The sequence below is a fragment of the Micromys minutus genome, assembly GCF_963924665.1.
Source record: "Micromys minutus genome assembly, chromosome: 1".
Lineage (NCBI taxonomy): Eukaryota > Metazoa > Chordata > Mammalia > Rodentia > Muridae > Micromys > Micromys minutus.
The window spans coordinates 150334696-150348831 of record NC_137969.1 but is presented as its reverse complement, the minus strand read 5'-3'; the positions used below and the strand labels follow the sequence as shown (position 1 = coordinate 150348831).

Genomic DNA, 14136 nt, shown 5'->3' with positions numbered 1-14136 from the left:
TGATCTCCAGGGATCGTTCTGTCTCCACGGCCACAGTGGTGATGCTTCAGATGTGAGGTCTTGCCCCTGGATCTCCTGTGGTGCCGGAGAACCAAACTCAGGACTGAGCCAAAGACCCAGAGAAACCCAGGTTTTCTGTTATTCCACTGTTAGATCTATCATTACGAGCATATTCTTTAGCTTCTCTGGGCTCTAGCCTTCCCATGTGTAAAATTACAGGAATTTGATCTGAATAATTTGCCTCTTAAAACATCCACCATTTTGCCTCTTTGGCCTTAAGCACAATATGACATCACAGATATCACTGAATATGTGCTGTGTCCCTAATTCTGTAACCACGGCTCACCTGCTCATCTGTCCAAACAAATGTGTTGAGTGTCACTGTTATCTCTTCTGCTACATGTCTGGGACCTGAGTGTTTTTCCCAATCAGGAAAAATAATGAAAATGTAACTGATGGGTTAGAGCAGTGGTTAGAGCTGTGGTTCCCAACCTGTGGGCAGTGACTCCTTTGGGGATCAGATGATGCTTTCACAGGGTCTCATGTCAGATACCCCACATACCAGTTATTTACAATTCGTGACAGTAGCAACATTTCAGTCATAAAGTAGTAACAGAAGTGATTTTATTATTGCTGTCACCACAGCATGAGGAACTGTATTAAAGGGTCACAGCAACGGGAAGGTTGAGAATCACCGCTCTGGGCTTTCTCCACCCAAAGCCTTGTGATGACCTTGGTGTTTTCAGACCTGAACTTGTCCTAGGGGAAGGGAGGTGACCTTCCAAGGTCACACAGGAGCTTAGGAGAGCTATTGCTCAAACTCAAGGCCTCTCCCTAAGGCCAGTATTCTTTCCAAGTAGAACCTTCAGGAACAAGAAGGAACCTTCTAATGCTTCCTTCTGCTTTAACAAGTAATCCCAAGGCATGGTGTAAGCAAATGCTGGGAAACATGTCACTTCCTTTGATGCTTTCACTGGGGTAGGGCAGGGTAGGTCCATGTGACTTAGGTCACTGTCAAATCCTTCTCTGCATTTGCATTAGGAAGGCTGCTAGCCACTGGCTGGAGAGATGCCCCCAAGACACTCACTTTGAAAGCCTGAAAGACCTGATTAGTCTCAGAGGCCAGGAAAAGGCAGGAGAAGAAAAACTGACTCCACAAATCTTCTTCTTGCCTTATGCCACCCGCCTTCTACCTTCCCACATCATACACAGACACACAGACAGGCAGGCAGGCAGACAGACAGATCTGCAGAATAAGATAAAAATAAAAAGCCCTAACAGACGTGGTGCATTTCCTCCCTTCGTAATATCGGAAGCCTTAAGTCATCCCTTCCTGAACTTCCAGCTCAGAACCATCTGCTGTGTCCTCTCAGCACTGCACTCTAGCTGTGTTTTTCTCATCTTCTATCGTCATGCAGGTCCCTTTTCACTGGCATTTTCTACCTCGAGGAAAACATTTCCCTAAGCATGTAGCGATAAAAATATAAGGTGATAAACTTTTATCCCGCGCTAGTGCCAGTTCCCGTAGGGTCACGTGGCACCGCAGGCATCTTTATCTTAGCGGCTCTATGCCGCCTCTAAGTACTCACTGACCCCCGATTTTTTTGACCCAGGTGTGGTCCACTTCTCCTGCCCTGGGTGCTTCTGTCCTGGATAGTCCACGATCCCCCCAGAATGTTGTTTTCTCTCACTTTCCCTTGGCATGTTGTCGCCAAGCCTTGCACACACACATCCAAACTCTGTGGTGGGCTTTGTGCGACCCGCCACTTCGAACTCAACTAAGTCACCACATCAAAGAACACACCGAAATACTCTGATCCAACTAGTATAATTTGCCCACCTAAATAAGTCAAATGATCCTGTACAATTCCATCCCTTATAAAATATCCATAATGACCTATATAGAGATGTGCCAAGAGAAACATCCATATCTGCTTCCAAGAAGCCTCCTCTTGAATTTCCTTCTTTCTCCTCCTTCTCTCTCCTTCCTAGACTTTTCCCCGCCTACCTTTCCTTCTCATCCAATGATAGCCTGGATCAACCTTGTTGTATAATGACATCATCCTACATGGGCATTCTTTGGAGGCTTATTTACCAAATGCATTTGTATACTTTATCCAGTGTACACTGCTCATTATCTACTCAAGATTTTTGTGTATTTCTACACTTGGCTAGTTATTTCTTTGGTGATTGTTTCCGTCAGAGTCATTTCTCTTGAGAAGTGTATTTGTCATGTGAACTAGGCCTGGGTCAGTGTCCTCCTGTGAATGTGAGAGACAGAGGAGTCAAGAGCCACTAGCATTCCCAAACCTGTCACCGGACATCAGGAGCTGGGTACTCTGGGGAGAGGAGCCTGTAGATGGCGCTGTGGTAGGCTGGGAGAACGGATGTGTCTGTTTCCATCACTGCCATTCTCGTGGGGTTCTGGTATGGCTCGGATGAGACTACGTATGTCCCAGGTGACATAGGCTGTTCTCCTCACCAGTGGCAGTAGTCACTAGGACATCCTTTCAAGGAATGAGGCAAGAGCATCATTTAAAAGTGTATGCAACCATTGCTGGCCTCAAATACTGCTGAAGCCCCTGCCTCACCTGCTGTCCCTGCAGGGGCTTCCACACCTGCCATTTCTCCAGAGTTGGATTTAAGAACAAGGGAAGAAACAACCTTCCTGACTTGGCTTCTTGTGTGAGGTGCCTACCATCAAAGAAGGAGAAGCAGGCAGCGCCCTCACTCATGATCCTGCTCAAAGAGATTCTTTTACTCTTTTGCACTTAGCAGCTCTTTTAAAAAAGTCATGGCTCAGTCCGTGGGTGATTTTGGAGTCCCTTTCTATGGGTAGCATTCACTTGTTGCTGTTTTATTGAGAAGACAAGCTTCTGGTCAGTAATTGAAGATGACAAGTGTCTTCTTAGTCAGGAGAGTGGGATGTTGGATAAATGCTTAATTGTAATCACCCTGCCTGTGATGTGAAGCTATTTTTTCTCAGGATGCCTGGCTTCCTGAGGGTGTTGATGGATGGAGGCCTGGCTGCGTGTCACTGCTGGTGGATTGTTACCCCTCAGAGAGTGCTGTTTTTCTGGGCACCCCATCTATATTGATATTTTCAAATACTACTTTCCCTAGGAATACATCTGAGTGTTGCGAAGCTCCTGAGACCATTACATGCCCTAGCTCTTCCTTGTGAACTTTCATATGGTTCATCTTTTTACCCCCTTGGTAACCACCCCAGGTTACCAAGCTATTGAAATACTAAAAGGCACTGTTGTCTAAATCGTTCAGCATGTGTGAGGTGGGTACAGACAAACATGCTGAGCAAAGCAGAGCTTTGCAGGGAGACACTAGACACGTGGGGAAAAGGCTTCTCTTAGGGAGAGTGAAGAGCCCGCTCCTTCTCATGCTAGGCAACACTTTCGGCATCAGCTATCAGTTGTAAGGGGCAGAGAGCATGGATGTGGTAAGTGGGTCCAGCTAGGATGAGTTGATGTCTCAAGGTTTGCTGGGTTTGATGTAATTCAGTCTTTATCAGAGGGCTGCAGGTTGCTGCAGACTTTTAGTTAACATCCAAGTTTCTGAAAAGGGGATTGATTTGGACATTTTTGTGGAGCCATTTTTCCCCTTAATTTTTATGGGGGTGATGATTCTTCTAGTTTTTCCTCTGTCATCATCTACTGAGTGTGGGTGCTGTCTACCTTTTGTAAATAAAACAAGGCACCAGATGGTAGTTTCTATGCATTTTAACGTTATAAGGCAAACAAACAAACAAACAAACAAACAAACAAACAAACAAACAAAAAGCAAAGCAACAACAAAACATAATCACCACCAGCAAAACAAAAACAAACAAAACACAAGCAAGTCTTGTACCAGACAGTGACCTCCATCCAATGCATGTCCTTGTGTCCCCTGTGCTGGGTTACAAGGGCAGTTATCATAGCAGGCTTAAAGAAAAGCAAAGCAAAAGAAAGAGCAATGACAAAATCCTGTAGACTGAAGTCAAACTCAGGTCCTTCTGCTTATAAGTCAAACATTTTACTCACTGGGCCAAAGTTAAGGGTAAAGTGTTCACAGGAATGAGTTGAGTGTGGTTATCTGGACTGTTTGTGGTCCGAGCTCCCTTCACACCCCCCCCCCCCCCCCCCCCCCCGCTTCTCTCCGGACCCTCCCCTTCCTTTCTTTCTCCCTTCAATAATGACTCCTTATCTCTTCTTCCTAGGACGTTTATTTACTCGTTGCTCACAAGAGGGAGGCCTTTCCCAGCGGTGATCTTTTTGAGAGCCACTGCTTTCTCCGTAGGGAACGGACTTCTTCAAGCCTACAACCTGATTTACTGCGCAGAATACCCCGAGGAGTGGTACACAGATGTGCGCTTTAGCTTCGGTAAGTGACCGACTGTCTCCCACCCCTTCCTAGGTTACACCCAGTCATCATTGTCTCTTCTCACCCCTCCCTTCCCGCTTTGGTCAGCCAGGGAGATTGTTCTACCACGCCTAAGAAAGGATCAGGTTCCCCTGCCTATAAAAACCAGATGTTCAGCTTAGCAGTTTGTCCTGCTCCCCTTCACCCTACTTTATGGGCTATCCCAAGAAGCCTTGCTGTGGGGATCCAGATGGTCAAGCCTGCTCTGACCCAGCGCTTCGGTCCTGGACGCTCCGTGTCTCTCTGAGCTTTGAGGCCTGCCCTTTTCCCTCGATTCGTTCATCTTTCTACCAATTTAGCCCTCCTCAAAGAGGCTTTTCCTAAACACCTTACCTGAAATAATTGAAACTTGATAGTTAAAAATTTCCTCCGTTTTCCATGGAAAAGGAGGCAGAAAGAGGGTAAGAGCCTGAGGAGATGGAGGCACCAGGACAATATCGTCCTCTGAATCGACATCAACACGAGCGAAGCTCACAGGAACTCACAGACTAAGGCAGGATGCACAGGGGCTGCACGGGGCTGCAGCAGGGCCTCTGTGCGTGTTTTAGGGTGTCTGGTTAGTGTTTTTGTGGGACTCCTGAGTGTGCGAACAATTGGGTCTCCGATTCCTGTGCCTTCTTTGGGCTCTTTTCCTTCTGTTGTTTTGTCCCACTTCAGTGTGAGTTTTTGTTTTATCTTATATTTTATATCTTATATTTTGAATGAATGAAAGAATGAATGAGTGAATGAATGAATGAATGAAAACCTAGCCACTAGGGTAAAGATTGACAACTAAACCTTGCTGCACGAGGGGAGGCTAGTTTTTTTCTATGCTATGGAGTCATAGGAACCACTCTAGGACAGGCCTCATGTTCAGGAGTAGCTGACCAACATGTAATAGATACAAAATTAGAGCTGTTTATATGTATAGATGTATATGTTTAATATATGTGATATATATTGTGGTATATAATATATTCCATATATTATACAATATATATGTCACACACACACACACACACACACACACACACACATCATATGTCTAGGGCAGGGAGTATCAGGGATCTGCTTCTCTCTTTGTCCCCTTTGCTGGGTTTACAAATGTGTGTCACTATGCAGGCTTTTGAAGAATGGGGGTTGTGGGAGGAAACTCAGTTCTTCATGCTTGCAAGCCAAGGACATGACAGAGTGAGCCATTTCCCTGGCCCCCTCCCCCCATGTTTGTAAGAAGAATCAAGGTCCAGGACATTCACATTCTTTGCGGTGTCTCAGCTCATGGAAAATAATAGCCGGTCAATAGAGTTTATGATTTCCATTAATGTCACAAGTCACATTAGCCTGTTGGCTCACTTCTGCCTGTCTCTAGAACCAGTTCCTGCTGGATGCTCTTCTTCATAGCTGCATTAGTTCTGGCCTACACTAAACCATAGTTATGTCTAGGCTGGATGTCTGCAGTAACCCCTGCACCGAGAATCCTGCCCCATGATGCCCTTCGGTCTGTCAGTCAGGGTGAACAAAGACTCACAGAGGACCACAGGCTTCACTGCACAAATGTTGCACATATGTCCTGTAAGGTGTCATCTCCACAAAACAGAGGACCCAAGTTCAGTTCCCAGCACCCTTGTTGGGTGACTCACAAGTGCCTGTGACTCTAGATTCACGGGCTCTGGGCCCTCTTCTGGCCTTCTGGCTTCTGCAGATACCTGCATATGTGTGACATACAGACATGCACACACATACAGGTACATACATAAAACAAGTTATGCAAAATTAAAAACACAAAATTAACAGATGTGAACAATTGTATGGTATGATATTTTAATGTAAAAAACGAGATAGAAAATGTACATAAATGGGAAAAGAATATTGGAGCTTTAAAACTTCCTTATTGTGCCTCAAAGTAAAGAACTGGGGGTTGGTAGGCTGAGATTTTCTCCCAGGTGATACATTTTATTACTTAATTAAGAAGGAAATGCATTGTAGGATAGAGAGATGGATTAGTAATTAAAAGCACCAAGCTTCTTTCAGAAGACTTGGGTCCCAGCACCCACATGGCACCTCATAGTCACCCGTGACCCCATATACTCACACAGGTATAACACATGTGCATGCACACCCCACACACATGTGAGTCAATAAAAAGGAGGAGAATGCATTGGAGGTCTCCTAACCTGAGAACAGACTGGCCACCTCCTTATGTCATGAACTGGTAATGCGACCACACTGAACACATCTTCAGCCAGTTCACGGGAATACAGCAAAGAGAGCCATGAGCAAACCACCTAGTCACATCTGGCAAAGGGAGCCATCTAAGGGATGACTGGTTATTTCTGAATTCAAACCGTCTGGGCCACATTAAAGAGGCTGTAATGAACATAACAAGCAGAAGCCAGCTGTGGCTCTACCTGACCTTAGTTTACACAAACCACCTATAAGAGGCATTCGGGGGACATCTGAGGGAGCTGCGATGATATGGCCTTGAAGTTACACGACGAACTGTCAGATCAGGTGAAAACGGAAGGATGTATAGGGAGGTGCTCATATGTGGTGATCTGAGGTGGTGGCAATGGGAAATTCCCTTCTGTCAACATCAATTAACATGTATGTTACGTTCACAGTAGTATTACACAGAGCACGCTCCCACTTCTCCCAAGCTTAACGTCTTCAGATGATTTCCAGAGCCCTGCAGTTCCTCTACCTGCTAACAGCGTTCATTTTATTAAGCCCTTACCTTGAGCATAATATTTATATCTAATGACAAAGAATACCGAGTCACATTTTTATGAAAAAAGCTTGTTCTTAGACAATTTCATACATGTAATGATTGCCTTTCAACTTTTACAGCTGGGCATGGCAAAGAGAAAGAGAGTAGCCCTGGCCATTGAATGAGCAGTCAGTCGGTCATCTGTGAGTGAGCCCAGTGCTTGCTATAGCATGTTGATTTATTAAAATGGCTTATCGATATACACAGCACTGCTTCCTCTGCTTGTCTCCCTTCTCAAATCCCTGTCCATCATGATTTTCTGGGAGAGTACAACTTCTCTTCCCTGAAGGCTTGGGTGCCTATCCAAACTTTTAGATTTAGCAATTAAATGCCCTCCCTTTATTTTAAGAAATAAGCCAGGTAGTGGTGGCATACACCTTTAATCTCTTTTAATACACCTTTAATACACCTCCCAGCACTCGGGAGGCAGAGGTACTTTATGAGTTTGAGGCCACCCTGGTCCACAGACTAAGTTCCAGGATAGCCAGGGCTACACAGAGAAACCCTCTCTTGAAAAAACAAAACAACAACAACAACACCTCAAACCCAAACCCAAAACCAAAACCAAAATGAACCAACAAAACAACAATAAACACCCAACAACCTATCTTGTGTGATTTCATACCAGGTCAAAGCAAATCTTTTGACTTGTCTCTTTTCTTCTTTGCCAAGGTGTCTTCCTATTCATCTTGGGGATGGGAATCAACATCCACAGTGATTGCATGCTGCGCCAGCTCAGGAGGCCTGGAGAAGTCATCTATAGGATTCCACAAGGTAATGCCTGTCCTGACACCAAGGTTCCCACTCTTCCCTGGAGCCTGCCCCAGTGATTAACAAAGGGGGATCCGTGACATCACCGCTATGCACTAGATACACTTAGGCCACCTTCTGTCCTCTCCTGCATACTCTGTCCCCTAAACAGAACCCAAGAGAGCTCCAAGAGCAATGAGGCCATAACTCAGTTGGTAGAGTGCTTGCCTAGCATGCTTAAAGCCCTGGGTTCTGTCTCCAGTAACGTAACCACAGGCATGGTATAATATCCACGACCCCAACACTTCGGAGGGGGAGGCAGGAAGATCAGGGGTTCAAGGTCACCCTTTAGTTTACAGTGAGTTCAAGGTTGGCAGTGTTTCACACACACACACACACACACACACACACACACACACACACACACACACACACGCACAGGGTTGGGGGTAAAAGAAAGCATTACAAGAGACTTCTCTCTCACCCAAGGAAGGAAGAGCACAGTGTTCTCAAGGTGACAGAGGGCACCAGGCTTGGATATCGGCAGTGGGGAATGGGTTACAGCCTAGGATCTAAGCCTGTCCATTTACACAGGGTGTGAACCTCCCTGTGGGATCAGTGAAGCAGAGGATTTCATTGTTATGTGAGCATCACTGTCTTCTTACACAAACTCAGACTGGCAGCCTACTCCATACCTAGGTTATAGACTACAGTCTATTCTGAAATTTTGAATTAAAAAAAAAAAAAAACTGTTTTGCTAAAATCTAAAAAAAAAAAAAAAAGCAGATCTCAGCCTAGGCCTACATATGATTACAACCACCAATATTGTGCATTTTACAAAACCTTCATGCCTACTGGAAGTTTCCCAGAGCAGTATGCATGGGAAAATGGCTCCCTCACTCCCAGACATAGCACTGGCTTGTCTCATGGTTAATATAATTATTATATGTTGTCCCTAAGAAAAGCAATAGAATCTTGCTCCTTGTGTTAGCTCTCCCACAGCTGGGACAAAATACTGGGCAAATGATGTCACAAATCAAGGTGGAGAAGGCTAGGCTAGGCCAGCACTAGGAAAACTCTTACCATTGGTGGCAGGAACATGGGATGACTTGCTTACATCTGGGCAGGAACCAGCCTACCTATTCCTCTCAAGTCCACCCACACCTAACAGCCTTTCATGCCAGTGAGGACCCATGTTCAAAAGGTTCCATACCTTTCTGAAATGGTACCACCATCTAGGGACAAAGTGTTCACACAGGAATCTGTGGGCAGCACTCACATTCCAACCACACCGACGCTTTAAAACATCGGCTTAATAATTAAGTAAAGATGAGCTGAGACAGTTCTTAAAAACCAGATTGCCAAGGCCAGCTTCCAACTGAGTTATGAGACCAAGAGAGAATAACACAAGAGCACATTATAATGAAATTATAGAAGGAGAAAAGCTGTTTTGGTCACAACTGTCCTAGTTTAATAAGCTCATAAAGTTTGAGTGTGGGTCTATTGAATATCATTAGAAATATTTTGATTTCTAAATAGTTCTGAGAGAGGGAATATCTTGTGGGATACCTTAGCAGTAGCAGAGTTTTCCAAGGCCAGTGGACAAATGTTCTCTGCTTTCAACTTGAATGGTGTGTAGTGCAGGGGGCCAGGTAGTGGACAATCAAAGATCAGAGAAGCACATCCTTTCCCACACATGTTAAGTCTTTATTTCAATGTTGTGTGTGGTCTCACTTAGTGTGACTGGTGTGCACCATGACAGTTGACCTTTGGATTTGCCAGGGAAAGGCTTAGGAAGGCAAGGAGCTGCCCGAAGGTGTTCTTTAATGGAACCAGACAAAAGCAGGTCATCTGCACCTCTGACTTGTCTTGCTTGAAGCTGGTGGTCCAACAGCCCATGGGGCTGCTTCTTAGGATTCCAGAACATTCTACAGCCAGGGGTTGTTGTTGCTTTGTTTTCCCATATCTCTGAGAAGCTTCCTCAGAACTCTGGCTGTGGACGAGTCTTTGGATACAGTGTCACAGTAACACCGTTCTGACTGTTGTCCTTTTGTTTCTTCTGTACACAGGTGGCTTGTTTACTTATGTTTCTGGAGCCAATTTCCTGGGCGAGATTATTGAATGGATGGGCTATGCCTTGGCCACTTGGTCCGTGCCAGCCTTTGCTTTTGCATTTTTCACACTTTGTTTCCTGGGGATGCAAGCTTTTTACAGCCACAGGTAAACTTTTAACAGAGGCCTGTCTTGCTCTGATGAAACACCCCACAAAAGCAATGGGAGGAAGAAAGGGCTCATTTGGGTCACTCTCCCAGGACATGTGTGTCAAAGTAGCAGGAACTTAGAGCAGCTGATCACATTGCCTTCATAGTCCAAAGCAGAAAGCAAACGAGTCAGTAGTGCACCATGCTCTGCTCAGCTTGCCCCTCTTCGTTCAGACAGTCCAGGGTCCGTCATCAGGGACTTTGCCAGAATTAAGATGGGTTTTCCCACATCGATGAACTGAATCAAAACAGCCCTTCACAGACATTTCTCCAAGGCTATTCTTAAAAAAAGAAAAAAAAAAAAAAAAAAAAAAAAAAAAAAAAAACGATTTACTTATTCTATGCATATGAGTACACTGTAGCTCTCTCCAGACACATCAGAAGAGGGCGTTGTGAGCCACCATGTGGTTGCTGGGAATTGAACTCAGGATCTCTGGAAGAGCAGTCAGTGCTCTAACCACTGAGCTATCTCTCCAGCCCAAGGATATCCTTAATATAAACAGTTCCTCATAGGTATGACCAGATGCCTGCCTCCTAAGGGTCAAGTTGACAGTTGATAATGTCACAAAGTCTTTGCATCCACATAGTATTCTTCTCCAAATAAGGTTTATCACTGCTTGGCTGGAAACGTCAGATAATGGACTAAGAGGTGAAAGAGATGTCACACTTCAGTTCAGTTCTCTTCCATTGTATTTCTTGATGTGTCTGTCATCCAGGGATGAGACCATTGCCAGTGACAAAATAAGGTAAGCAGGTGAGTCCCGAGTGCCCCATCTGCTGGTACATGTTGGAAATGCAGGCACTTAAGCTTTTTCCCCCTTGGAGGGTTGGTCTAATTAATTAGTTAGTTAACACTTTATTAATCCATTAGCCAGGGGTAGAGTAGCATTAGACACCATTGAAACCCTGTCCCTCTCAAGCTAGGAGGTCACCTTCTTACCTTCAAGTAGCTTTTGTAGAAAAGAGACAGCCTAGAGACCAAGAAGGAACCTATGGAGTAAAGAACCGGACTGAGTGCATCTTAATCTTTCGCTTCGGTATTTCTGCCTCTCTAAAGCATAGACAGGGACGTTTCTGTCAATAATTCTACCAGAAGTTCCCAGCTGGTGCAATATCAAAATCCAACTGAAGCCATCTGGTTATGTTCCTTCTGGGGGGAGAGCAAGGGGTCTCTTTTTCTGGGACCAAGAGGGCAGGCGTTGGCTGGACTCCGAGCACACAGGGTCTTTTTAAGCCAAAGCAGGTCAAACCAGGCTCTCTGGCTCACAGGATCGCTTTTGTCTTCCCATTCAAACCCAAAGCACTTTAGCAGCCTGTATTTTGTCTTTACTATGCCTGGAGGGACATTTCAACCAGTTAAGAGGACAACTTTATTACCCAGGGCAAAGGCTTCCTGTAAGAGGTATCCCCCCCCCCCCCCCCCAGGCTGCGAAAGGACCCCAGGCTGCATGGCTGAGAGCAAGGGAAAATCTATCTCTGGAATGGCTTGAAGAAAAATCCTTTCTTGCTTCTTTCTGTTCAGTTCTGGTGGAGACTCACTGTTCTTGGTTCTCTGTGACTGGGGCAGATGCCTCATTCCAGTCTCTGTCAATCTTTCTGTGACCAATCATCCAGTGTGTTTCTTTTCAGATCTATGGGATTAAGGGTCCACCCTGCATCAGTATGCACTGTTTTAATTAATTACATCTGCAATACCATAGTTTCAAAATTCGAATGCAATGTCAGGTGTTGGGAGTTAGGACTGCCACCTACCTTTTAGGGGGCAGAATCAGATCTATAGCAATAGTTGCACCCTCAGACTTCAGGAAGAGATATTTTTCAAACACTGCTCTGATTCTCTGAAGTTAACTTTGCCCATGATTTTTGTAAATTTTATTTGTTGTTAGCAGGTGTTTAGTTAGACACAATAATGAGTCGTGCATTTTCGTACATATATAATGTATTTTTGTTATACGCATCTTTTATTTCCCTGTTGTTTTCCTCTTGCTCTTACATGTTTTTTTAATCTTATTTTCAAAGGTGTACTTTTATTTTATTTACATGTGTTGTGTGTATGTGTGTTTGTATGCACATGTGTGTGTGGACACTCAGAAGAGGGCATCGGATACTGGAGCTGAGTTACAGGCAAGGATTTGTGAGCTACTAGACATGCATGCTGGGAACCAAACTCAGGTTCTCCAGAAGTACAAGTGCTTTTCGGTGCGGTGCCCTCCTGCTGGCCCCATTGACTAACCTCTCATGGCTGAGTAGGCCTCCTGGACTTGGTTACAGGGTCCTCAGTAAGGAATTATTTACAAGAGCATGGTGCCCTTATTGGTGGCCACACCACCAAAGGAAGGAAGTATCTCTTGGTCCTGTGAACTCCTTCCTACTAGCTATGATTACCAGCCTGCAGGTCCTAGGGGAGGGTCACGGCAGGATATTGACCAGCTCAGTCTTGTGCAGGCTTCATGTGGGTGATGCCAACCAACGTAGAATCGGGAGTATTGTGGTGATACCATATTCTATAGACAGTGTCTGCTTCACTCAATTCCACCTCTGAGCTCTCACACCCCCCCGCCCTGTCTCCTGTGATGCCCCAGAGAGGGTGATCCATTCATGGCTGAGCTCTTAGCAGTTCCTGATTCTCAGTACTGTGATTCATTATGAGTATTTGCAGTTATTGCTGTTCACTGCAAAAAGGAGCCTCTCTGAGCCAAGCCGACATTTGCACTGGTCTGTGGGTATAACCAGAATCATTGGACAGTGCTCTGATGGGCACAGGTTCTCCATTTAGCAAAACAGTTGCAGGAACTTCCCCACTCGACCTATGATGTCCCCAGCTATGGGCTTTTGCACGGGTGTTTAGAGTCCCAGATATGGATTTCCTCCTATGAAGCAGGCCTCAGGTCAAACCAGAGTAGTTGGTTATCTTCATAACTGGCTTGCCACTATTGCACTGGTTGCCCAAAGTTTTTGGGAGGCTTTGGCTTCCTGTAGATTTCAGCAAAGTGAGCTCTTCCTTTTTGCCTATATAAAAAAATCAGGTGAAATACACATGTCATAAAATCTACCTCTTTAACGGTTTTTAAATGTAAAGTTGACTGATCGAAAGCATGTTTGTAAGATTGTAAAACCACCACCACTACCCTCTGAATATGACTTTGCATTTATCTGCACACAAATTACCGACATTTACAAGGAGCAGACTGTAGGAAGGGGTTGGATGCTGGGCACGTGGTCCGCAGGAATGGTCAGATGCTAAGTCACTGGGTTGACTTGGGTGGGGGTGACACTCTTGGGCTGGCCACTACTTTGCTGCATTTATAATAATTCCTTTTTTTCTTGTCTTCTTAGGTTCTACCTTAAGATGTTTAAGGATTACCCCAAATCTAGGAAAGCCCTCATCCCATTCCTCTTCTAAAGAACCCCACCTTTAAGAAACAGAACTTCTATGGAGAAACTGCTTCACTGCTGAAACCATAAACTGTAAACTATAACTGAACAGTATCTTCACACACACACACACACACACACACACACACACACACACACACACACGATGATGTTCAAAGGTCTCTTGTTATTCCAGTTGCTTGCAGAGTCCTGCTCGGCCTATACTTCTGTCTGCCCTGAGAGTCCTAACCTAATTTCCTTTTGAAGCTTCACAGAGGCCGTTTTATTCTTAGCTATGCCATTTAGAAACTTCCCAGTTCTCCATTTTTTCTCAATGTATGATCTGAAGATGTGACTGTTTTCTTATTCTGTGTCAATTTTGGGAGGTTCTGTAGTCAAAACCCTTTGGACTGACATAATGAAAAATGAAACTATAACATTTTCTGGAAAGTGGGTGGAACTGGAAATTATTATATTAAGCAACCTAACCCTAACTCAGAGAGCCAAATACTGCATGCTTTTTTCATATGCAGGTTCTAGATTTTAATGTAAATATATGTATGTATCTGTTTATATGTGTGTGCTGGA

At 44.8% G+C, this 14136-nt stretch overlaps 1 protein-coding gene across 1 annotated transcript in view; it reads left to right on the top strand.

Annotated features, from left to right (window-relative positions):
* The window catches only part of SRD5A2 (steroid 5 alpha-reductase 2), a gene marked incomplete at both ends in the record, with an annotated part of 30888 nt that extends 17312 nt beyond the window's left edge, over nucleotides 1–13576 (top strand). The window contains 4 exons of the mRNA XM_080921759.1: nucleotides 4214–4377; nucleotides 7835–7936; nucleotides 9982–10132; nucleotides 13510–13576. Coding sequence (XP_080777885.1) covers nucleotides 4214–4377; nucleotides 7835–7936; nucleotides 9982–10132; nucleotides 13510–13576 — 484 coding nt within the window. The remainder of the gene's footprint in view (nucleotides 1–4213; nucleotides 4378–7834; nucleotides 7937–9981; nucleotides 10133–13509) is intronic.
* Between the last annotated feature and the right edge of the window lie 560 nt (nucleotides 13577–14136).